This window comes from Rhinolophus sinicus, chromosome 7 (genome assembly GCF_057876585.1).
Source record: "Rhinolophus sinicus isolate RSI-liver-muscle chromosome 7, RSI-T2T, whole genome shotgun sequence".
NCBI classification, from domain to species: domain Eukaryota; kingdom Metazoa; phylum Chordata; class Mammalia; order Chiroptera; family Rhinolophidae; genus Rhinolophus; species Rhinolophus sinicus.
This window is the reverse complement of record NC_142507.1, coordinates 25,162,099-25,188,174: the sequence shown is the minus strand read 5'-3', so window position 1 is coordinate 25,188,174 and position 26,076 is coordinate 25,162,099. Positions and strand designations below refer to the sequence as shown.

General features: G+C 35.4%; 1 protein-coding gene across 2 annotated transcripts in view; it reads right to left on the bottom strand.

Annotated features, from left to right (window-relative positions):
- The window catches only part of ST18 (ST18 C2H2C-type zinc finger transcription factor), a 109,035-nt gene that overhangs the window by 20,986 nt on the left and 61,973 nt on the right, over window positions 1-26,076 (bottom strand). For both annotated transcript variants that reach the window (XM_019712586.3, XM_088799434.1), the window contains exons 11-14: window positions 18,973-19,218; window positions 8,851-8,966; window positions 3,145-3,207; window positions 2,280-2,348 (exon numbers count right to left, since the gene is read on the bottom strand). In XM_019712586.3, the coding sequence (XP_019568145.2) occupies window positions 2,280-2,348; window positions 3,145-3,207; window positions 8,851-8,966; window positions 18,973-19,218 (494 nt within the window). The remainder of the gene's footprint in view (window positions 1-2,279; window positions 2,349-3,144; window positions 3,208-8,850; window positions 8,967-18,972; window positions 19,219-26,076) is intronic.

The window sequence follows — 26,076 nt, the reverse complement described above, 5'->3', positions numbered from 1 at the left end:
GAACGAACCAGAATTTTGTCCTATAGCTCACTGCTGGGCTTCTGTCTACATCATGCAAAGTTCCTATCTTTTGCTTAAGAAAAAAAGTTTTCCAAATTGTTTTTGTCTGTAATTTAGTTTCTTTGATATGCTCCACTGCCGTGATAATCCATTAAATTCAGACGAACAACAGTGGTGTATGTGAATTCCAGAGACTTGGCACATTAATGTGGTTGCCAAAGAAGCTAAGTCATTTGTACCTGGTCTGTTCTGCCTCAAGGCCCAACTTAAATGGTACTTTGAAAAATCTACTGATAACTATTATTGACAATCAACCATTAAATTTGAAAGGAGGAGGGGAAAAGAGGAAGGAAAATCCAATTTTACTTCAAATGCTGATTAGGACTAGGTTTCAAAATATACTTGACTACAAATTATACAGCTTCTCACCCTTTTGTTGCCTTTTTAAAAATCTTAAATACTAATGAAAAACTTAGAGGCTATCATAAATTGAAGGTTCTTGTAGAAATCACCTTTGTTATTATTTCAGTTGTATGCTCACCCTGGTTCAGATTTTCACCCAAACTAGAGATTGGGGGGAAAAAAAATCTCAAGAAAAATGTGAACACTATGTCTTTTCTTAAATTCTAACCCATTGAACTTTCATGGAAATGCTTGTATATTCAATCCTGAGGCAGTAAATAGAAGTAAATGCTTTTTTCCAAATGAAATATAAAATCAGCAAACATCTCTTTAAGCTAACCATAGAAACCTGCATTGAGTCTTTAAATCAACCATTTTAAGATACAATCTGTATTCTATATTGTAGAAAAGGCTGGAAAGATAGTCTTTTTCTATTAACATTTTTAGTCAAATAGTGATTTACATATTGCAATTATGGAAAAATCTGTGTCAAGTAACCTTGTTTTGGAATTCTCCTGAGTATCTGAAGAAAAGGTCGATGAAATGTCTCTTTTTCTTCTGTGTATGGAACAGATCCAAAGCTGTTACTTGTTAGATGGCTGTATAAAACATGCTCATATAAATAATGGAGATTACTGTAGGACCTATCAATCTATATGTTTTCAATTTATTATCAACATTTTTTCCTAGAAATAATATTTTTAGAAAATACTTAAGAGGACTGATAATTATTATTAAGATATGGCAATGTAGAAGTTTAGAGCAACTGAGTAAGATTAAATAAGTAAGTACTGAGTAAGTAAGATTAAGTATGCCTGGAACTTCTCTCTTTCAATCTGTTAATTATTAGTCTTTACTTGGCATTCTTATATTTCAATCTGGAAAGTAGCAGTCAATAAAACAATTTTCCAAATCTGCACTGACACATCAATTGTACTTTACACTTGAAAATGAGAAAAGTTGTATGAGTGTATTTCACAGTTCCTTTTACTATATCCAGTACGAAAGTTCTAAATTTCTATATATTTTTTCATGCTTTTTTGGGGGTAATATTTAGGTAAAAAAATTTAAACAAATTATAAAATGGAAATACTAATAAAATGTTAAGAAAGTATAATATCTGAAATTTTACCTGATTTTGATACCAAAGTTGATTCTATTATTTATACAAATATTGTTTTATCACTAGACTTAGTAATACTCATTTTCCCTAAAATATAATTATTTGCAAGTAAATTTCATTAATTTTGTTTAATGTTATTCATCTTTTTAAAATTTGTGCTCTGTTATGTTTTTAAAGGGTATAAGGTAAATTAAAACTTTTTATTCTATATGTAAAATAACAAGATAAGAAAACAAGCAAGTAAAAAATTTGGAATAAAAGACGGTAAGAGTAGGAAAAATAAAATCAATAAGCAAAACTTAATATATAAGTGACTTGAGAATCTGTAAAGTAGATAGAAATGGGCCAAGATATGTCTAGCACCCAAAAGTGAAAGGCAGTCATATGATTCAAAATGCCCATAATGGAAAACATTATGCAGTTTTCTTAAAAATCAAATGACGAAAATGGTTTGCCACACCTTTACAGGTCTTATTTACTAAGTACACTCTGAAATTAATAGAAAAAAAGTATTTTGTTTAACTATTACTTCATTGCATTAAAAATTACTGTAAAAAACAAACCCCCAAAGTAAGTGAATTAATTAACTTACAGTGATTTGGTTTTAGCCATTTGAACTTTTTGGTGAAAGAGTGTGTTGGTTATAATTTAGTGAGACACAACTTACTACTTGTTAGTGACCACATTGGTCCTGAATGAGGAGAGTGCCAACATAGTGGACAAAGGGCAAGAAGGTCATGCTTCGGACACTTACTTAAGCTCCTGAGAGTTAGCAGCCATGAGGGATTTAAGAGTCTTATCTGCTAAAGGACATCCAGAAACACTAAAGAGGGATGAGAAAAACAAAAAAACAAAACACACAATACTGACATATACAAATCCAACTCAATTGGCATCCTGAGTCTGTGAACATCTGGTAAATTTACCAGTGACTGGGGGTTGGAGAAAAAAAAATAAACGCTTGAATCTGGCTTTGCTACTCGAACCAGTCTGAGCTGGCGAACACCTCAATTATTTCTCATAGACTCATATTTACTATTTATTAAGTGAAAACCTTTAACCCAATGAGACCCTCCAATTCTAGAATTAAGGGATACAATCATTACTTATGTGGAGTTCATTCTCAGTGCATCACCAAGAGATGGTGGCTTAAGGGTTTAAATGAGCCCCCAAAAGGAAAGCAAATCATAGCGATGAGGAAGGTAAGTGGAACGATTAAACACAGCCTTTTGTCATTGTTTAACCTCTCTCACATGTTGACTTATTATTTGCCAAGGGCCACATCCACAGGGTAAATGGTCAACGCTAGTCACTCTGTTATCTTACCTTTGTTTCACTTGAGTCCAAAAGCTAGAACAACCAAAGCCCTGACATAAACTCTAATTTTTGGTTTGTAACCTGGACCACCGGACAGAAAACCATTTTTGATCAAAAATCATGATTTCTATATCACATAAGTGATAAGATTAAGGATTTAACTTTGCTTTATTTCTGAAAAACAAAAGAAACCATAAACCCAATTCCCAATCCAAATAATATCTTTTTAGAATGGGCAAGAACAAGTATTTAAATTAGAACAAGACGATGAAAACCTGACTGCACACCGCATTATTAGGTACCTGCGATGGGATGCATAGTTTCCTGTGACATGGCCACTTCCATCACATCCTGGCGTTGGACAGCTGGGTCAATAAAAATATATATAATTAGAGTCAGAGGCATTTCATGAATTCATTGGCTCTGACTGATTCGCTAGGTAACTTCTCTTTTCAAGATCAGTTAACACAGTAAAGGACATACAGAAGAAACTGAACTAAGGATTTATGTTATATAAGAACCAGGAGACTAGCTAAAAGAAAATTGGCATGATCTTAAGTTATTAGCTCTCAGCATCACATCCAATTCTCTGATTCAAATAATGTAGGAAAGTGATGCTAAACTATGCGTCCTAGTGATGTTGTGTTTTATTTCTTTGAAAATGTGTTATAAAAATAAATATTATAAGCCCATGCTTTATAATGATAGTCGCTCTTAAGAATACCAACCCCAATTGTATAACAGATTTCAGAAAGGAATTTTTGTGCATCTTTAAGAGACAGGCAACAAAGTAACTTCATAAACATTTTAGAAAATGCCTGAAAAAGAAGAAACACTTTGAAAATATTACATATGACTGAAATGTAAACTGACATTTTAGAAGGGAAAGTTGCTGAGGGTTCAGAAATAGAGAGGTTTAGTTAAAAAGCTTGTGATCAGTTTCATTCAAAACTTGACTCCAACAGGACAATTGCTAATAAATAATTAACCTAAGCAATAGGTTCTCTGGAGAATCTGCGGAAGATCAGAGTCTGTGCCTACGCACTTCATTTTATTTCAGAAGCTGGTTATATTCTATTCTGTGTATCTCTTGTGTGTTTTAAAATAATATAAGAGGATCGATATCCTGAGCAGTTTTATGTTCATAGTTGATAGGTTCCTTGGTTTCTCAATCCTTTATTTTCCTCTGATGCTGTTCAAAAGTCACTAATTTGGAGTAAGCAGATTGACCCCAGCCTCCTCAGCGCTATTTGTGGTGGTGTTAATAGTCAAAGGAAGAATGTACATCATTCGTGCTTCCGATTTTCTCTGACATCCTGCCTAAAGTGAAGGCTTATCCATATGTGTAGAATGCACCATTTAACCCTTTGTAGGGATATTTAGGGAGAGATTGACAACATCCAAGATTTTCTGAAATGCTATCTTCTAAGTATTTTATTTTTCCCTGTGAGCCTCCTTCCAAGTTTTTTCAGGTAATCTAAAGAAATTATAAAAGTTAGAACACTTCCATATCTCAGAGAGATGTTTGATTTTTAGGGCTTGATACAAGAGGAGTCGTCTAGCTCTTATCCCATCACTTTCTTAGATGGGATATTAGAAAGGAAAGTGTGGAAACTATAGATATATGTAAACAAGCAAAGAAAAAATGAACAATGACTAACATTTGAGCTGAATTATCTGGCAAGTGCCATTCTCCCACTAAATGGAGAAACAGTCTTTTCTGAACTTTGCACAACTGAAATATCAGAGGGTGAGATGTGTTGCAACGGCCTGTTTTGCAATTCCCATTTTGGAACTACATCGCCACCTAGTGTTCAAAAATAACGTTGCATTTACTTTATTTTATTTGTATTTTTTAATTGCTACTCCTATTAATACTGCCAGGAGAGGCAAAGAAGTGTTAATAATTTTTAAACGAGTCAGCTATAAATTACTTAGGAAATATAATAATAAGGTGTGCACTTCATTATCTGCATATATATATATATGTGTGTGTGTGTGTATATATATATATATATATATATATATATATATATATATTTAAGTTTGGTGGTATAAAGAGGTCAAGCAATAAAGAAAGGATTGGGGGCATTGTTGTAGTGGGAAAAGCTTCTGTTTCAAATTCTGAAAGCTGGCTTTAATTACAATTCTTCAATGAAAAATCTTACACAATAACCTGTGCCAATGCCAGTTGGATGATATATTCTGGGAAGGTTTGCAAATGAAAGTATCAAAGAGAAAGTATCACAGAGAAAGGAAACTAGCTAGTTCTCTCACTACGTGGCAATTCAAAGTCTAAGCAAATTTATGCTAATCAACAACATCAGAAAATCCTATTTCAACCACACAATTTTTGGTAAGCAATTAAGGTATATTTATCTGTTAGAAACATAAAATAAAACATCATAAGGACAGGGTGAAACTGTAAAGTAGTGAGACTTTCACAAAACCAGTGTACCAAAACAGACACATATATGTGGTATCCACTGAAGCACTCACTTGGCTGTAAAATGAGGTGAGAACCAGGAGGTCTCTAGAGAGTTAATTTTCTAGGAATTCATGAATATATTCCAAAAATTGCTGAAAATCTTTATAGAACTCTTCCTCTTTTGTGTTTACCCTAGAGCCCTTAAGGTGTACCCATTACAAAATAATCACACTTCACTTTTCTATCCAAAATGGTAATGCAGGTTAATTATCAACATTTTACACTATGTTTAGTTTGGAATGACTCTGACAATTTCCAAAAATCTATTCCCAAAATATAAAAATTTGCCATTTTGAAGATATTCAAAATAATATGCAGAAAGAAATGAAATCCATAAAAAGACTTAAAAATTTGAATAGCAACTCCATGAGGGAATAAATATATGGCTGACCCAAGTCACCTCTTGAGAGGAAACAGTATTTAGTGAAATTGAAGTTCTAATATGTTTGTTACCATTCATCATGTTTCTTCAGGTGCCAGGTTTCAGGTGAATAATAAACTCATAAGGGAGCATGGTATTTGAGCTGATAAGGTTTGCCTATGCAATCCTTAAAGAATGCAAAGTCTACGATTAATTAAAAATCACTCACATGTCAAGACAGCAAACTGACGTTGGACTAGGAATAATTTTATTGAACATCTATTATTGCAAAGCCCTGAATTTGGCAACAGCGATTGAAATGTGTTCCTGATCCTAAGTTACTGTCCATGTAGTTGGGGAAATAAGAAGCAGCACAGTAAATATGTTCCAATGGTGTGTACATGGAAGAGAACAAAACGGACGAAAGAACACCCCTGCCTTCCTAGGGCCTCCATTCTAATAGAGGAAGCAGACAGAAGAAAAGATGGGTGAAACAAAAAGTATAAGTACGTTAGCTAGTGATATATGCTGAAGGAAAAACAATCTGGCAAAGGGAATACGGGTATCAGGTTTAGAGGTGGGGGAAGGGACTATAGTAGCCATGATGATCTCTCAGCTAAATGACAGTTGAGAGAAGAACTGAGGGAGGAGAAGATGGCATCCTACAGAGATCTGTGGGAAAAGCATTCTGGGTAGAGGGAAGAGCAAATGTAAGTCCCTAAGGCCTTAAGGGAAAAGCATAGAGAAGAGGGTGTCTGGGGAGAGGGCAGCTCGAGAGGGAGGCTTCTGGGGGAAGGGGAGAGATGATTGCCTTTGTGAGCTGTTGGAAATGAGTTCCATGGTCCCAGCTGGTGATGCCAGCCCAGGAGTTCTCAGTGTAGAGATGGTTCTAACACTGAGAATCGGGAGGAGTGAGTGTAGATAAAGGAGAGTAGAGGAGAGGAGAGGTTCCAGGACTGAGCTCTCAGTCATTCCCATCTTTGGGAAGTCATTCCCATCTTTGGGAAGTCATTCCCATCTTTGGGAAGTCTCCAAAGACTATCTTTGGGAAGACTCCAAAGACTATCATTGGAGGCTGCACAGGAGTCTATGAGGGGATAACAGGGGAGGTGGGAAAAAAGTCTTTAGGTGTGGTGTCCTACAAGCCAAGTGTAGAAAATAGATTGAGCAGTGGGGAGTGATAAGCTCTGTCAAATCCTGCCTCATCGAGTAGGAACAAGAGTATGAAGAATGAACATCCAAATGGGGTTCCCTGGAAAATGTAAGAACAGTTTGTTGGAGCAATGAGTGAAAGCCTGCCTGGGAAAGATTCAGAAGAGAAATTCAGTTACACAGTAGTGACAAGTTTCTTGAGGAATTTTGCTGTAAAAGGAAGGAGAGACGGGTCGGTTGGCAGCTGGGCCAGGAGAGAATTTAAAAATAATTTTTATTGGAAAAATTTAAACATATTTTTTCTGCAGAAGGATACAAAAGAGCGCATGTAGATGCTGGTGCCTAGGTGGAATGATTACTCTTTGCCAGAAACCTTCATTAATTGGCAGCCTTAAATATACGTGGGTATATACTTTAATATTTCAGCATTTACACATGGAAAATATTTTCTGCTTTTTACTCACTTACTTACTCACGTTAAACACAACCTAGCCAAGACTATATTACCTGCTGAGGATGTAAAGGCAAAATTGCCAAGGTTCCTGTCTTGTCTTTGCCTGAAATGCTTTCCTCTTCCTCCTCCTCCTCCCCTACTAATGTCTTCTCTAGTATCTATCTTTACCTACCCTGCATGTTAACCGGATGCTGAGGTAGAGAAGGAGCTCAGGACTGCCTTCTGTCCTGGTGATGGCCCAGATGAACTCATATCTGCAAGGAAGTTGTGTGATTTACCCTCTAAATTCTAACAATCCACGAGAGAATTTCAGGGTTAAAAAAATAAGGACGTGTGAGCTGGGTGAAGTCCGCAATCTTAGTTGTTATCGCTGCAGTAATTGGTGTCACCACCTGCTCTGTACCTGCATACACACTGCTCTGAATTTCCTTCCCAGATTCTACATTCCACCTGCTGGCTGGCCTTCATTATTTTATAGGACTCTTTTCCAAAGATTTGTCCAGCGTTTTCTGATTTAACCTCTTTGAACTTCTGGAGGCATCTGATATCATCAAAAGGCCCAGTTTTGGGATTTTCTCAGGTTTTAGCTCCCATCGCAATCTTTTCCTTAGTTTTCTTCCTCTAGGTGGCCTCATTTCTGTATTCTTTGCGTCATCTTCTTTTAGGTACCAGACAAATGTGTGTCCTCCAATTCTTTGTTGACCACTCTGTTCTTTTCTTTCTGTACTTCCTCTCTCTACATATCATTTGAATCTCTGTATCAACATTTGAGATGAATTTTCCTGACTCCAGACAGACTCAGTATAATTCTTCACACTGCTCCTCCTAAAATGCTACACAATTAGTTTACTTTTCTGCTCAAACACTATGGAGCTTGTTTATGCAAAACCTGCCACCAGGACACTCTTCTCAGGGCCCTCGTCCGTCCTACTGGATTCTGTCCCTGAACTCTGTCTCTCAAGTCTGTCTGGTCCTCAGAGCTCAGCTCAGGATTTTCTGCTCCAAGAAGCCTGGTCCCCACTCTGTGTGTCCTGACCTCCCATTTCAAAACTTGGTTGCAGTTTTAACTAGTGTTTACTGCATTCGGGTGTCCTAGTCTTTAATCTCTTTTGAGTCACAGAACTTTTTGAGAATGTGATGAAAACCATGACTTCTCTTATCCAAACAACAATGTGCATTAAGTTTGAAAAGGTTAATAGACTCCCCAGAACCCTGACTTGGATAATCTGGGGTCAGTGGATGTCAGATTAAGAACTTCTGATCAAAACATAAACATTTCTAATTCTTTTATATTGTTTTGCTTTGTAATCAATTAGACTTTTAATTCTCTTAGCATGAGATCATATCATATATACATTTCCCCTTCCCCATAATCCTTATAGTTCTGAGCATAGGTTTAGGCACATATAGAATATTTAACTACTGACTGGTTAAAATGGCCCTAAAACATTCCTAAAGTTACCTGTATAAGTCAAGATATTATTACTTAAAATTATGAATTTGAGTTTCTTATTTCCAGAATCTCAAAGAGTATACCATTATGGATCACTTACGTGATTAGTTCCTTTTTGAGATCTCTTACATGGAGCTTGGATTTAGGGCTTGGTATGGAGACCTCTCCAGGAAACTTTTTTTCCTCTAAATTTTCTAGAGAGCTCACTGGGTCTTTCTGGAAAAAACAAAACAAAACAAAACAAAAAAAACAGAAGCACAAAAACCATTAGGGAACACTGGAAAGACATCTGCATTTGAAGTCATCAGGGTCAAATTTGAGTTTTGGCTTAAATGTAGTCTGAAATTCCTCATAGGATATGTACACAAAATAAACAAGAAAATGAGTGTAAGGATATATCCTGATTGTTACAGACATCTTCAGGAAAGAATGAGAAATTATAATTCATGAGGACACCTTTAAAAATTTCACATTTTGGTAAATATAACTACGGGGCATTTCTTGAGCTATAGAGTTAATATTTTAATATAGTTTAGGTTTTATTGTATAATAAATGTTTTCAAATGAGAATGAAAATACATCTTACCAAAATTTTTGGGATGCAGCGAAAGCAGTTTTAAAAGGGAAATTTATATCATTACAGGCTTATCTCAAGAAACAAGAAAAATCCCAAATAAATAACTTCATGTTATGCCATAAAGAATAATAAAAAGAAGAACAAATGAAACTCAAGGTCAGAAGAAGAAAGGAAATAATAAAAATCAGAGCAGAACTAAATTAAATAGAGAACAAAAAGACAATAGAAAAAATTAATGTGACAAAGAGCTAGTCTTTGAAAAGATTAACAAAATTGACAAACCGTGGCTAGACTCACTAAGATAAAAGAGAGAAGACACTAATTAACAAAATCAGAAATGAAAAAGGGGAAGTTATAATGGATGCCACAGAAATACAAAGGATCATCCAAGAATACTATGAAGGACTATATGCCACCAAATTCAATAACCTAGAAGAAATGGACAAGTTCTTAGAAACTTATAGCTTTCCTAGCCTGAACCATGAGAATTGGAAAATCTAAACAGACCAATTACCAGTAACGAAATTGAATCAGTCATCCAAAACCTTCCCAAAAGCAAAGGTCTGGGACCAGATGGCTTCACTAGTGAATTCTACCAAACCTTCAAAGAAGATCTAATACCAATCCTACTCAAACTCCCCCAAAAATTAAAGAAGAGACAGTACTCCCCAACTCATTTTATGAAGCCAACATTATCTTGATACCAAAACCTGTTAATGACAACACAAAAAAAGAAAACTATAGACCAATATCTCTGATGAATACAGATGCAGAAATCCTAAACAAAATTCTAGCAAATCGAATGTAACAATGCACTAAAAAGATTATTCATCACGACCAAGTGGGGTTCATCCCCGGGGCACAAGGATGGTTCAACATACGGAAATCCATCAATGTGATACATCACATAAACAAAATAAAGGACAAAAATCATATGATTATATCAATTGATGCAGAAAAAGCATTTGACAAGATACACCATCCATTTATGATTAAAAAACTTAACAAAATAGGTATAGAAGGAAAATACCTTAACATAAAAAAGGCCACATATGACAAACCCTTAGCTAATCTCATAATTAATGGTGAAAAACTGAAACCCTTTGCTCTACGTTCAGGAACATGACAGGGCTTTTCCCTATCACCTCTGCTTTTCAACATAGTGTTGGAAGTCCTTGCCAGAGCAATCAGGCAAGAGAAAGAAATAAAAGGTATCCAAATTGGGAATGAAGAAGTTAAATTGTCATTCTTTGCAGATGACATGAGGCTATGTATAGAAAACCTTAAAGACTTCACCAGAAAGCAATTAGAAACAATCAACGAATACAGTAAAGTTGCTGGTTACAAACTCAACGTACAAAAGTCCATTGCATTCCTATATACTAACAATGAAATCTCAGAAAAAGGAAAAAAAAAAAAGCAATTCCTTTTGCAATTGCAACAAAAAGAATAAAATACCTAGGAATAAACTTAACCAAGAATGTGAAAGACCTATATGCTGAAAACTATAAGACATTTTTAGAAGAAATTGAAGAAGACACAAAGAAATGGAAAGACATTCCTTGCTCATGGATTGGAAGAATCAACATAGTTAAAATGGCATATTACCCAAAGTAATGTATAGATTTAATGGAATCCCCATCAAAATCCCAATGGCATCTTTTAAAGGAATAGAACAAAAAATGATCAGATTTGTTTGGAGCCACAAAAGACCCTGAGTAGCCAAAGCAATTTTAAGAAAAAGAACAATGCTGGAGGTATCACACTCCCTGACTTTAGCTTGTACTACATGGCTACAATAATCAAAACAGCATGGTATTGGCAGAAAACCAGACACATAGACCAATGGAATAGAATTGAGAACCCAGAAATAAAACCACATAAATATGGACACATAATTTTTGACAAAGAAGCAAAAAACATAAAATGGAGAAAAGACAGCCTCTGCAATAAATGGTGCTGGCAGAATTGGAAAGCCATGTGCAAAAGAATGAAACTGGACTGCTATCTGTCACCATGTACCAAAATTAATTCAAAAGGGATCAAAGACTTAAGCATAAGATCTAAAACAATAAACTGCATAGAAGAAAACATAGGTACTAAACTTATGGACCTTGGGTTCAAAGAGCATTTCATAAATTTAACCTCAAAAGCAAGGGAAGTAAAAGCTTAAATAAATGAATGGGACTATATCAAACTTAAAAGCTTCTGCACAGCAAAAAGAAACCATCGACAAAATAAAGAGTCAACCAACTGAATGGGAGACGATTTTTGCACAGTGCCTCTGATAAGGGGCTAATATCCAAAATATACAAGGAACTCATACAACTTAATAACAAAAAAACAAACAACTCAATTGAAAAATGGGCAGAGGATTTGAAGAGACATTTCTCCAAAGAGGACATACAAATGGCAAATAGACATATGAAAAAATGCTCAACATCACTAATCATCAGAGAAATGCAAACAAAAACCACAATGAAATATCACCTCACCCCAGTCAGAATGGCTATCATCAACAAGACAAATAGTAACAAGTGTTGGAGAGGCTGTGGAGAAAAAGGAACCCTCATACACTGTTGGTGGGAATGCAGACTAGTGCAGCTGCTATGGAAGGCAGTGTTGTGGTTCCTCAAAAAATTACAAATAGAATTACCATGTGACACAGCAATCCCTCTCCTGGGTATCTATTCCAAAAATCTTAAAACATTTATCCATAAAGACAAGTGTGCTCCTATGTTCCTTGCAGTTTTATTTACGGTGGCCAAGACATGGAAACAACCAAAATGTCCTTTGAAAGATGAATGGATAAAGAAGTTGTGGTATATATACACAATGGAATGCTATTCGGCAGTAAGAAAAGATGAAATAGGACCATTTATGACAACATGGATGGATCTTGAAATTATAATGCTAAGCGAAATAAGTCAGACAGAAAAAGCAGAGAACCGTATGATTTCACTGATATGTGGTATAGAAACCAAAACAACAAAAGAACAAGACAAACAAAAGAGAAACAAAAACTCATAGACACAGACAATAGTTTAGTGGTTATCAGAGGGTAAGGGGGCAGGGGGGTGGTAAATGAAGTAAAGGGGATCAAATATATGTTGATGGAAGGAGAACTGACTCTGGGTTGTGAACACACAATGGGATTTATAGATAATATAATTCAGAATTTTACGCCTGAAATCTATGTAACATTACTAACAATTGTCACCCCAATAAACTTTATTTAAAAAAGTGTTTTCTAGAGAATATAGGACTAGTTCTTTATGTACACATTGGCAAAACTAAAGAAATATTGCAAAAATAAATCACACAAATTTTTTAAACAGAAAAAGTAGAAGTACATTTAGATTGAGTGTCCTTTCTAATATACAAATAATTAAGATTTAATTTTTTTGTTTAAGTATTTAATAACTGAGTCCACAGTATTTAGACATTTAGCTTGATGTTTTTCTGGATAATTGCTTTTATTCTTATATCACTTCCTGCTTTTCTTAAGTTACCTCTTTTACTAAATTGGTATCTTGTAAAGCTTTTACTTATTGGATGGAATTTCTTATTGGATTATCACTAATTTCTGTGGCCTTGTTTTAGGACTAATAGTGATCTTGATTTCATAAGGAAGACTCATTAATCCTTTCAAATCATTTGTCTTACAGAAAACTAATGATGGTTGTCCTAATCACGTAATTAATTTACTTTATCATTAAGTTTATACCTGGTAAATATCATAGTCTTTGGATTTAATATTAAAATAAGATTAACCAGTATAAAAAACTGTATTCTAATTCTCAAAAGTACTAATCTATTTAAGGTGATAAAAGTATTTTGAACTTCTCAAGGTAAATCTTATTTAAATCGAATAAATATAAAAATGAAAAAAAAAAATGCAACAGCAAACATACTGATAATAATCCCAAGTCTACATTCAAAAACAATAGAAAAACAAAATCCCTAAGTATTCCCAACCGAAGAAAAATTCTAAACCATGATTTCAGTCATAAAGGCAAATGCAATTTCTTGCATTAATTACTTAGATAACAATTCCATCAATTATTTTACATAAGACCATACAGTGGTAAATACATTGGTAAATTATCTCAAGTAACATTATCTTTAGACCAAATGACTACATCCGGTTTTGCAAAATTTCTTTCTTCATATAGTTTATAGTGCTAAGTATTCCATTTCGTTTTATTGATAACTGTTTGAAAATAGTAGCAGATAATAATATACCATTTGACAATAAAGAGAAATGGGTGCTTGGTAATAGTTGCCCACTAAGATACACAGAGAAGTGGTGTTTTAGCAGCTGCTTCCACGGCATCTGTAGCAAACAGATGAATGATGCTTTTCAACTTTTACAGCGTATCTGCCTAAAGTGAAGCAATTCCTAATTATAAGACTTTAAACCTAATGATACCACCATCCATTTTATTTGGTGTTATATGGATTCAGCCTAGGTACTATTTTTCCATTATAATTTATAAAAGTCTTGGCTTTTGGAAAGTATATACAAATGCTAAATCCAATATTAAGTCTCAGTGTGGAACAGCCTTTGTTTTTGTGTTTAGATGCTGAATTTTTCACAAAAATGGCACAAAGAGCCATTTTACTATTTTGTTTATTATAAAGTTAAGAACAAGTATCTCTAAGGAGTCATGATTTACAGATGAACATATAAAGGTTATCAGCTACTATCTGACTGCTGAATCTATACATTATGGAAAGCAAGGGGTAGGAGATTTTCAAAGAAAGAATTATGAAAGTTTAAGTTATTATTTCACTAGAATGCATATAAATATAATGCTTTCAGAACATATGGCATTTAATTTGGTATAGTAATATGTGGTAATGTTTTAATAAGATAATTATATTAGTTTTGACCTTTTAAGTATTTTGTAACTTCTTTTAAAAACTATGGACTCTTATATATGCAATTGCATTATAAAATAATTGTCTTTTTCCTTTTTCTTTGACCAGCATACTACCCCTAAAATACTTGCAAAGAGCATATGTATTCTTATACAGGCAACCGTGACTAAGAGAATTCTTCATTTTGTAATGGATGCATTTTATAATGGATACATTCCTAAATAGCACCTAGTAAAAAAATAAGCCAATATCGTTTATAAAATTTTCTTCAAAATTTGAACTATTATTTTGAAACTAATGATTTTATCCTATGGATATGTAAAAGAGAATGTGGTATATATGTGTGTGTTTCGAGAGTATATGGGTACAATGAAATTCCTTTAATGTACAGATGGAAGTTTATGTTGGTTTCAGTAAAGACCAGAACATAATGGTAACATGAATAACAGATAATAGCATCTGGCACTTTTAACATTTTAAGCCCTGAAATCTTTGGAGAACTGACAGTTGAATGAAACTGACAGCCCTATTTTTCAGTACTTTCCTTTCGAGATATTTTGAGTTTTTTCCAGATTCAGGATTTTTTTTTTTTTAAGGGGGCATCTGGACAGGCTATTTCACTCAGAGAGACAGACAATATTTTCTGAAAATTACCACCAAAATTAAGCAACTGTTGTGCATATGAGCTAGATAACAACGAATTAGAAATAATCGCTCAATTTCTGGTTGTGTGTGTGTATATGTGTGTGCGAGTGTCATGTGGCGTGGGATGTGATGAGGTAGTAGAGGAGGCAATGGGAAGGATGAGGGTGTGGGAGCAGGAACAGACCACAAGCCAGTGCTCAATATATCATCTGGGCCATGTGCAGCCATCCAGTAAATCTCATTGGAAATGACAAGCATGGGCAAGTCCCTGTAACTGGTTGTGTGGTCACATCCTGTGGATCTAGGTCATGCTGTCCTCGTTAGCATCATAGGCCACTTCGGTCTCCACCACACCCTGCCATATACCATTTCTTCATCATTCTCTTTATTTCTTTCCTTTCTAACATTTTTCAATATTCTCTAGTCGTTTCCATTATCTGGTGTTTTCGTTTTGTTTCGTTTGGTTTTCACTTTTTCTTCTCTCTATTTTCTCCCTTTTCCTTTCTTCTTGCTTTAGGGAAGCCCAGGCTCATTATTTTAATTTCCATATAACCAAGGATCAACAATTTTATCTCCTTGAGCCACAATTTTCTCCTCTAAGAACTTTGATAATAATCTTGCTTCTCAGGGTTGTTAAAATAATGAGACACTGAGTATAAAGATCCTTTATCTTTATTCTTCCTGAACATGGTATCCTTCTGCTACCTTTGCAACAAGGACATTGAATACAATCTACTTTTTCAAACTAATACCTGTCAAGTACCACATTTTTAATTTTTAAGATACAGAACAGGATGTGAAAATATTCTCTATTAATAGATTACCTTGGCACAGAAGAAGGAACAAAGAACAAAAGGTGAGAAACTGCACTCAGGAGTTACAGTGATCCAGAAGCTCTCCTGTGTGTGCCCCTGCTGGCTATAGCTTTCCCAAGCAAGGAGTCACCCATGTGCAGATAACTGTGACAACAAGCATTCAGCTTAAAAAATATTTTGTCAACTGAAACCTAGGGCAGGCACTGTGACTCCAACAACTCACTTAGCAGCTCCAAAGTCCTCTTTTTTACTTTTAATGACATTGTATTTCCAGTTTCTAAATTCCAGATTTCAGAATACTTAGGTTTTAAATTGGAGCAGTAAAAGTCTGTACTATCAGACCTGAAGTAAGTAAGCCATTCTGAAAAGAGCGGAAATCTAATCTAAACCCATTTCCCCCCCCATGATTTGCTGGGAAGTAAAACACAATCACAGATATATAAGCATTAGATAAAAACACACTCCAGTTGAATCCATAAAGCTGCCAAGGTGAATCCAGATGATTTTTTTGAATTATGCAAAAAATTGAGATTGGAAGTAAAGATAAAAGTTTGTTATGATATCTCATTTTCTGGCTGAGTGATAAGTGTAGCCAAGGAGGTCTGTGAAGTACTAACTAGACCTCCAAATGGGAGAAATCTCTCAGAATATAAAAGGTACAATATTGACATTGCTGCTGAGGGCACAAAATTATAACTGATGTCAAGCAACACAAGACCCTAAATGGAAACGAAAGCTCACTTGTTGAAAATTTGCTTCATTATGAAATTTGCTTCGTAATGTCAGAACTGGATCCGTATGTCTGACAGTGTATGAATAGAAAGGAGATTTCTGATGAACACTAAAGCATGGTCCATTTATAGCAGTCAAAAGGCTGAGGACAGAAAATCTGAGTTCCACCATGCACATGACCTTGAGATACTCTCAAACATGGTGGGTTGTATTCTAGTAGGATTCATCCAAGAATAAGGATGCAGTGTGCTTACCTTGTAAAGCACTGTCCTTCATGTGACATATGACTTTTTACAAAAGCTCATCAACAGATCCTGTAACTAGGATGAGATTCCCTGTTAGTGGTGTAGGGTGGGATATGCCACAAGTCTATCGGCAATTGACTGGCTAAGGACTAAGCAGTCTTGTGAAGTGGAGGTTAAAACCTCACCTTTTCTAAAGCTGACTTGTATGGAATGGGATTGAATCAACAATTTTGATCTCATCATGATTGTGCTTTATCAGTTAATGTGAATATCAACAGACTTCTAAATGATAAATATAGATGGAAGCTCGGTGTAACTTCTATTCTTTTGCACAAGCCTGAAATGGTGGAGGGGTGGAGTGGAGGAAAGGAATATATATTTGTCATTCTGTGGTTATCACTTACCTTAAACCAGCTTGTTATACTTTACAAGTGTCAGTTTTCTATTTATTAAAGTCAAACATATTTTAAGGAACTGTTCTTCTAAAATAGTATTATGATAGATTAAGTAAGACCATCCCTTAATACTTTAGGTGAATTTTAAAAAGCCAAGCAGAATAAAATGACTAAGGCCAGTATGACAGGATCTAATCAGAAGCTGCTGTTGTGTAAATTTCCCTCTGTCTTTTCTGTGATGGTATGTGTGGTAATCACCCAGAGCCTGCCTTGGGTCCTGGGCCAAGGGTGCTCCTCCAGGAACCCGTCCCCACTCATGCCACATAGAGTTGGCCATTCCTTCGTTGCTGCATTCTGTGCCTGTTCTTGCTACTACAGTTATCAGTGTATCTGGTTGTGCGTCAGTCCTCCTACCAGACTCTGAGCACACATGTGGCGGAAACATGTCCTATTTGGTACTGCATCCTCAGGACCTGTTTTACTGCCAGTGAAGGTGTGCTCAGGGAAGGAAGGAAGGAAGGAAGGAAGGAAGGAAGGAAGGAAGGAAGGAAGGAAGGAAGGAAGGAAGGGAGGGAGGGAACATTGGAAGCAACCCAATAGTGCAATCACTACTGGTTATGGCAACTTATGCTCTGAGATGTTAAAGCATATGCTAAAATCAAATTAGACTTCTCCCAAAAGTTTCTGAACTCAAAAAGCTGAAAAAAGTGGTGCATACTTCCAAAGAGAATGGCTATTTCTGTTCTTTAAACATGTAAATTGGCAAGTATCAATAACCTGCCTAACAAATAGCAAAACAGAATCACTTACTATAATAATTAGGGCCATGTTTGCAATGATATAGAGTTTAAACCACAGAGGGTTCTAGCCATGAATTCTTTTGAATGACACTAAGTCATGCTAATCAGGCCAAACCAGTCAGCTCAAACTTTGGAGATGACGCCTACATCAGTTTCTGCACAGTCACAACATCTGGCTTTCAGGGGTGAAACCACCTCCAAGATAATCAAACTCACAAATGCATGTCCTTGACTTTGGGATTGATACAACTCAGACATCCAAAATTCATGATCCAATCTCTCAGATAATGATTCTATACAGTCGTCCCTCAGTATCTGCAGGGGATTGGCTCCAGAACCCTCCACAGATACCAAAATTCATGGATGCATAACTCCCTTATATAAAATGGCATAGTATTTGCACGTAATCTACACACATCCTCCTGCATATTTTAAATCATCTCTAGATTACTTGTAATACCTAATATAAATAATATGTAAATAGTTTTTTATACTGTATTGTTGAGAGAATAATGACAAGAAAAAAAAGTCTACATGTTCAATACAGACACAACTATTGTAAGTTTAACTACATGCACACGTCAACAACAATATAAATTGTTTTCTGAATACTTTCTAACTCCAGGGGGTTGAATCTGCAGATGTGGAACCCGTGGATAAGGAAGGCCGACTGTACACAGTTATGCTAACACAGTGCCGTCAAAAAACCAAGGAAATGAATTTGACATGATTCTTATTTGTCTCTGAATTTATTTCATTTTTCTATCTTCTAGTGCAGAAAGAATTCGTAAGCTGGCATTTCAGTGTTGAGTGATACATTGCCCCTTACAGGCAACTATATCCGAAAGGATATATAATATAATTTCTTGTGCAGTGCACACAACTGCAACCATAATGGGGATAAAATTCACTATAATAACATGTCAGTTTAGGCAAATGACAGGAAAAGTTGGATTCATTCATATATATCATTCCGATATAGAAAATGATCACTTTAACAAAACTTAAAACAAGGTACAGAACGAGGTATAATTTAAACAGGAATGTGAAAAATAATTTAGGAGGAGAAAGTTAATAATACTCTCCAATCACGCTCTGTCTTAAACTTATTGACATATTGAAACAATACCTCTTTCTCCTCCTCTGTCTTCCCATGAGTTTTGCTATAGTTGATAGGAGTATCCCAGCCCTCTTGCTCACAGAGAGCCTGATAGAACGCTGCATTGACCAAAATGCTGCTTGTTTTGAACGGGGAAGAGGAAGGCGTTGGAATAGAAGTGTTAGAGGAAGTTAGGGATGCAGCTTTGTCCAAGGTTCGATTTCTTTTCATGCTTAAGTCCAATGTGCCATTTTCATCCACTTCTATCTCGGCTCCCTGGTATACAATAGGAAACAGAAAAACATTTAAACAGTTTACAGTCATAGCCTAGCCATGTGGGGCTTTTAAGGGATAATTTTAAATGCAAGCTTTTATGTAAGTATATCTGATTTTAAATATAGCTTTCTGATTTGCTGTGGCTAACGTTCAATTCTTAGGCAGACTCTTAAGAGCAGCCCCATTAGTGAGCTTCGTGTTTCTAGGTTTAAACAAAGTAAGCCTAACATAAATAAGATGTTCCAAATACTAAATGTATTGGCTAAACCTATTATACATATTTTTTAGTTTAGCTTTAAATCTTCTTTGCTAGTTTGCAGGATTCATCATTTAAACCATTTAATGCTTGAGCTTATAAAAAGGCACAACACTACTGCCTCTTCCCCCAATCACAATATTACTCTAACGTGAGAAACATGCAAAAATAACCAACTGGAAGAGAAATTTTATTGGAATATTAGATCAATATGATGGTAGCATTTTACTGTGGGTTATTTGACCCAGAAGACCTTTGTTGAATTTTTGGGGGAAGGTTGAGGGAGGCAGGCATGCAAACCATAATTCACTCTGGGGGCCTTTAGGTAGCAGCTGCCTGCATGACTGCTCAGAGTTTAAGTTTTACAGTGAAAACTTTAGAGTAAAGGTGATTATTTTCTAGCTACTTAGTATGAGACTTAAAACTAATTCTCCTCACATTTCTTTTTCGGATACTTTTGGCTAAGCTTTTGTCGTTGTTTACGTTTATGTCCCAACAAACTGCCCATATGCTCTGGATATTTTGCAAGGTACATGCTATAGGATGGCTTCTATGGAGTCATAAATTGTGAACATTGCCAGGCAACAATTCTTAGAATTTGGGAAGAACATGCTTGTCATTTTCCCAAGTGGGTCAAATGAATATCTTTCTGGCATTTTCACCATCATTCATCAATTTACATTTAACTTCTGGACACCTTCTCTACTCTTTTTCCTTTTGGCTGGCAAAGCAGGATTCTTCTTTGGATGTGTTAGCAAGATCCCTAATGCATGTGGAGCCAGTTACTTCCCAGGGGATTTATTTTAACTCCCCATTTACACTGAGCCCACACCTCCCCACCATCCCCCATCCCTGCCCCAAGAGTTGCCATTGTGTGGCCCACAATAGCTGGGCTTAGTGCTTACTCACTGTTTGCCCCTGATTTAGGAAATAAAAGCACCTCTTCTGTTTGCTTGTTTTACCTGCAAAGTTCCTATTTTTCAATTTCTCAGCCTACGAGATAGATATGCTTTATTATTATAAATTATATTTATATTTGTGGGAGGCAAATATACTTCTAATATGTTTGTACTAAGATGCTTTGGCCATATCTTTCTGTCCTTTTTAGTAAATAGTTTAATCTCCTGTGATAGTTTTAAGCCCTGAATTTAACAGTACAGTTTATCCAGGATAATAACTTAGTAACCACAACATCTTATGCCATCTGTATAAAATCAAATACATTTTTATACCAGCATTAATAAACCTTAGTTACAAAAATCCAAGATATTAACCATATCAATGCCATGTGCTCTCTCCACAATATAATAATGTATTCTGCCATGAGCATATCAAAACAATTATTGGCTTCATTGTGACATGTAACTAAAGCAATGAAATAGAGCTATAGCAATCAAGTTTAATAACCAATGTAAAGTAAATTGCTAAATACTGTAGTTGCAGACATTTTTCATAAAAAAATAAAAACTTGGGTTAAGACTGCACAACCAACATGCACATAAAATTCCAGACCTCTGTGACAGATGGCTTAGCAAAAAAGGAGCCATGTGACTGGGCTGCAGAGTTTTATAGTACAAAACCCATAAATAGTGCAAATTTGATCTTGCTGAAAAAGATATCAATTATTCCAAGGCAACACTAATATATATTTTAGTTTTTACAGAAAAAAGTTCCAAATAGTAAATTAAAAAAAATTAAAAAATGGAGTTGTTGTAATTGTACATCATGAGTAATCATGTGCTGGTTGAAAAAAAAAGAAAATCATTCCTAATGTTTAAAAGAGGCACTTTTCTACAGGCTGAGCTCAAGCTGGCTGCTTAGAGCACCTGACTTGACGGGAGAGAGCTGGGCCACACGTTTGGGTAGCAGGGTACAGATGGGCTTTAAGTGAGCACACAGATGCATTCAACAATTACACACAGTACCAGAGAAGCGTCCCTTTCTGCCCATAGATGGGTGGATCACACGTTTACTGCATGGAGTTTTATTCAGTGCAGTATCAATAGAATCACTTGTCTCTGTGCTTGAAACTCCAAATGGCAGGATAACAAGGAGAGGGTATGGAGGAGGCCACGGGGGGAGGAGGCAGTAGCTCTACAGCTGACACGGAGGCCTTCCCCCCAGACTTTTAATATTCTAATTTCTCAGAGTGCTGCTTGGGATCCTTACTTTATCCATTTAAATTAAATTTTTAAGTTTTTTCGAGGGTAGGTGTTCATCTACTACTATCCAAGTATTTTCCAACTTATGAGCGTATCAAAGACAATTTATTTCATCCACTTTCAAGCTTCAGATGATACCTATGATTTATTTACGCATTAAGTTGTTGAGAAAACACTTAATATTTTCAAGCTACTATATTTTGAGGAAAAGAAAATGGAAAAACTATGTTGTTCCTGTCGTCAAGGAGCTTATTTTATGCATATAAGAGATTTGTAGTGAAAACTAATTTAATAAATATGTTATAAATTAGTATTAAACTGAAAGTTGGCATAATTACTCATTATAATCCTTATCTGTACTATAAATAAGAAGTGTCTCAGTTGTCCATCAACAGAGAAATAATTATTGAAATTATGCTACATCTATTTAATGGCACATTATGTGACCACTAAAATAATTATGAGGACTTTATAGTAACATGGAAAACACATAGCACTGAAAACAGAAAACAACCTGGCATCCCTACTATGCATACAAGTAGGAAAAATAGGTAGACATTTCTTTCCGGAAAAAGAACAAAGAGGAAAATACAGAAATTATTGTAGTTATATTATTTAGAGAATAGGTTTGTGGCTATTTTCCTCTGATATTTTCCAGGCAAATGATGACACTACATTGTTTCAACTATTAAAAATGTTATCATACACTCAAAGATGGTGAAGTTAAAAAAAGCAAATTTATAATTTTAAAAGAGAAGAATATCCATCGATGGGGAAAGGGAAAATGATCTCAAATTTTAGTCATCTTTGTTTGATTCATTGTTTGGCTTCAGCAATTTTAGAACATGGAGCATGTAAAGGTTAAAGACAGAATTCTGAGGAACAAAAAACATCTACACGTGCAGATGGAAAGCATTCAGCTTAGAACCATTTACTCAAGTGATTTAAGTAGGTAGCACTGATCATTATAATCTTAAATGTTCTGATTATGAAAATTATTAATTTTCAAAATATTGATAGAATAAGAGAGCATTGTTTTCCTTTTTTTGGCAAGTTTTCTACTGTGTTTCCCTGAAAATAAGACCTTGTCGGACAATCAGCTCTAATGCATCTTTCGGAGCAAAAATTAATATAAGACCGGGTATTATATTATGTTATATTGTATTATATTATATTATATTATATTATATTATATTATATTATATTATACCCGGTCTTATATTATAGGAAAGTAAGACCAGGTCTGATATCAATATTTGCTCCAAAAGACACATTAGAGCTGATTGTCTGGCTAGGTCTTATTTTCAGGGAAAGAGGGTATTAATAATATAGGATAGATCACCCACCATCTTTTTCTTTTTGACTTGGCAAAAGGGAAGTGCAAAATGAAGTGTACCTCAGACTAGGTTTCTGCTGTAATTAACCCTGGCTTTCATCTCTCCACTCGTTTGCTCATTCTTACTTCAGGGTATTTGTTTGGGGAGTATCTTTTCAGGATTGAAAGCTATCTTTTCAAAGCAGGCAAGATATTAACAATAAACAAATAAAATGAAAATATCTAATTATTACTAAATAGTAATTGAGTATTAAAACTATTAAATTAAGAGTATAAACTTGTGAAATGTACTCAATGTAAATAGAAGGGAATTCAGAGGAGAAATGTGTCTATTATAAGGTATAAAATTGAAATGAAATTTCCCAAAAATCTTTGTCTGGGACTTGGAATCATAGTCAGTGAAAACTCTTGGTTGAGACAGCCGTCGTATACCACATAAGGACAAGATATTTAAGAAGATAAGAACAGGCATGAATTCAAATTTCAGCTGCAAAAATTATAGTGTGCCACTAGGAGAATATTGTTTAATATCTCTATACTACTATTTCCTCATCTGCAAAAGGAGATAATATCTGCTTCACAGAGTTTCTAGAAGGACTAAAAAGGATTAATGTGGGCACAGTGCTTATTTACAGGACCTGGTGCATAGTAAGCATGCAATAAATGACAACAAATAATAATAATTTGATTGGGTTTGAATACCAAAAGAGATATGTCCCTATACTGCTGTACACAGAGGTAAAGCATCAGTTACTAAATATCTATTTTCCCTACGCATGTATTAGTCAGTTCCTTGAAATCCTTGTCCTGATTCCCTCATAACATTTCACTCACAGTATATAGTATAATCTGCCTTGATGTTAAAGTTACTGAAAAGGCTGCTTTTGGACTCTAACCATCCTGAGAGCCACCAGGCTATTTCTGATATTAGGCAGCAAGAATGGTGATATGGTATCATGTCGTTTCTAGGCCTTGTTCAAGCACAAAACAGACTTTGAACTTTAAACATTTCAAGCAAGTGTCAATTTTTTGTTTTCTTTCAAGGCACACTGTGCATATGCCACTTTGTCTAAACAGGTGGGGAAAACACCAAAACAAACAACAGAATGCTTGGCAAGCAGCAGTGAATAGGATAAAGATAGACTGTGAAGTGTGTTTCTACCTCTGTTGATGAGGGTAGGAGGAAGGATGGAAAATGGGGAGTATCTCTGATGCATGTTGGCACAGGCTCTCACGGGGCTGGAAGAAATCGCTCAGCAAACTCAACAAACCCAGGATGCTCACTCCTTGCCTACTGCCCATTTTGATTGAATGCTGGGATCTTATCAGTACCAGCAGTCACCAGGCTAAAGGGGAAAGCTGTGGTCCATCTATGTTTTACAAACTCATATTAATTCCAAATTAAAATGAAGGACATTATAGAAATCTTAGAAGCAACAAAAGTACTAGAATCAAGAGGGCTCCTACTTCAGACAAAATTAACTTTAACTATTATGATATACACTAAGTATTGATATTACTAATTTTTTCACCTGACTTGGTTCCTCAAAGAGATACTTAATATACCTATAAGTGATCTTTGCCAGTTTAGATGTGTTATGTAATGTCAGATTGTATTTTAACAAATAATTCCTTTAAAAATTAATGTTCAGAATATAATGGAGTTGAGCTTGGCCAGTAATGGGCCTTGTTAGCACTGATATCCTTAGCACAGTGTTGGGAAGGGGCTGATGAACGAAGCACTTTCGTGTTAGATAGACAGCTGTTTGAGGAGGCTGAGAAGCTTTGGAAGGAGAACACTGTAGAATATCCACATCATCTGTCCTTCATTGTTTTTAGTGTGTAGGAACTCAGTTCTCTTGCCCCTCTGAAAACAGCCTCTGCTTCCTTTATCTTCCATTAGAGTAGGAATTTTGAAAATCATGAATTCAGATCTCTTACTAAACTTGAAATCAGTTGAGAAAAAAATCTGTATTAGCCCCAAGTGGGTATGAAGGCAATTTCGAAGTTAGTGCCCTTAGGCTTAGTTTAAAAAAAGGTTATGCCTGTGTGACATCATGATCTGTAATTTGCTCTTCTATTGGGCTCTTTAAGCTACTTCACAGAAGCTGATTATGTAGAAGAAAGGACTGGATGGAGATAGAAATAAAATAGGAAATCAGCCTTTGCTCACATTCTGATCAAATTCCCTGCAAAGCCACCCACGCCTCCACTGAACGTGAGGAGTGTTATCTCTGAAAACCTTAAGCTCTCTACCTAAAATGACCAGTTCTTTTGTCCTGCTTTGTCTATAAGCCTGAAGGCAGGGTCTGTGATGGAATCTAACCTGGGCTTGAGCAGTCCAGAACTTAAAGATCTTTTGGTTGGTATAGCTAAGAGTTCATCTGCCAGAATGTCTCGCTAATAAATCAAAACTGCTCGGCTATAGAAGTCAAGAGTAGGGAAAAGCTGTACATCTCTACATCCTTTGTTTAAATAGGGAACTCAAGAGATCTATGGATTTTTTGCTATCAGAAATAAACATACTAACAACTTGCCATGGAGGAAAAAGATCATAGTGGAAAGAGAATCAGGCTAATATCCAGCGTGGAGGGGAAGACTGTTTATACTTAATCCAATGTTAAGTAGAAAACACAGAGCAACGTGCAACACTGACAACAGAAATGGCCCACATTGGGCACTGTTTGATCAGAGGCCATTTTTCAGGATTAATTATTTTGGCTTTCCTCTTTTTTTTTCTTCTTTTTTTTTTTACTACAATAATTATTTTTTTGTGGTTTTGGAATTTATGAGTTTCTCTTCTATATTCAGAAATAGGATCCAACTAGGACAGAATTCTGCAAATTGTTACAGTTGTATGCAAATGCATGCCAGGAAGAAGGATTCTGCACAAAATGCCATTGTAGGGTACCATATTTATGTTATTTTAATAACCACTATGTCAAACGAGACAATTTTCATGGGAAAATGGTTTTTAAAACTGCCAGAACAACAAACTTCTTCTAAAAATCAATCTGTGCATGTTCTATTTCTTCCATCCTCATCATCACATCAATGGTTTGGCTTCCGCAGTTCAGACTTGGTTGGAAGTTTGGAGGCTGAGA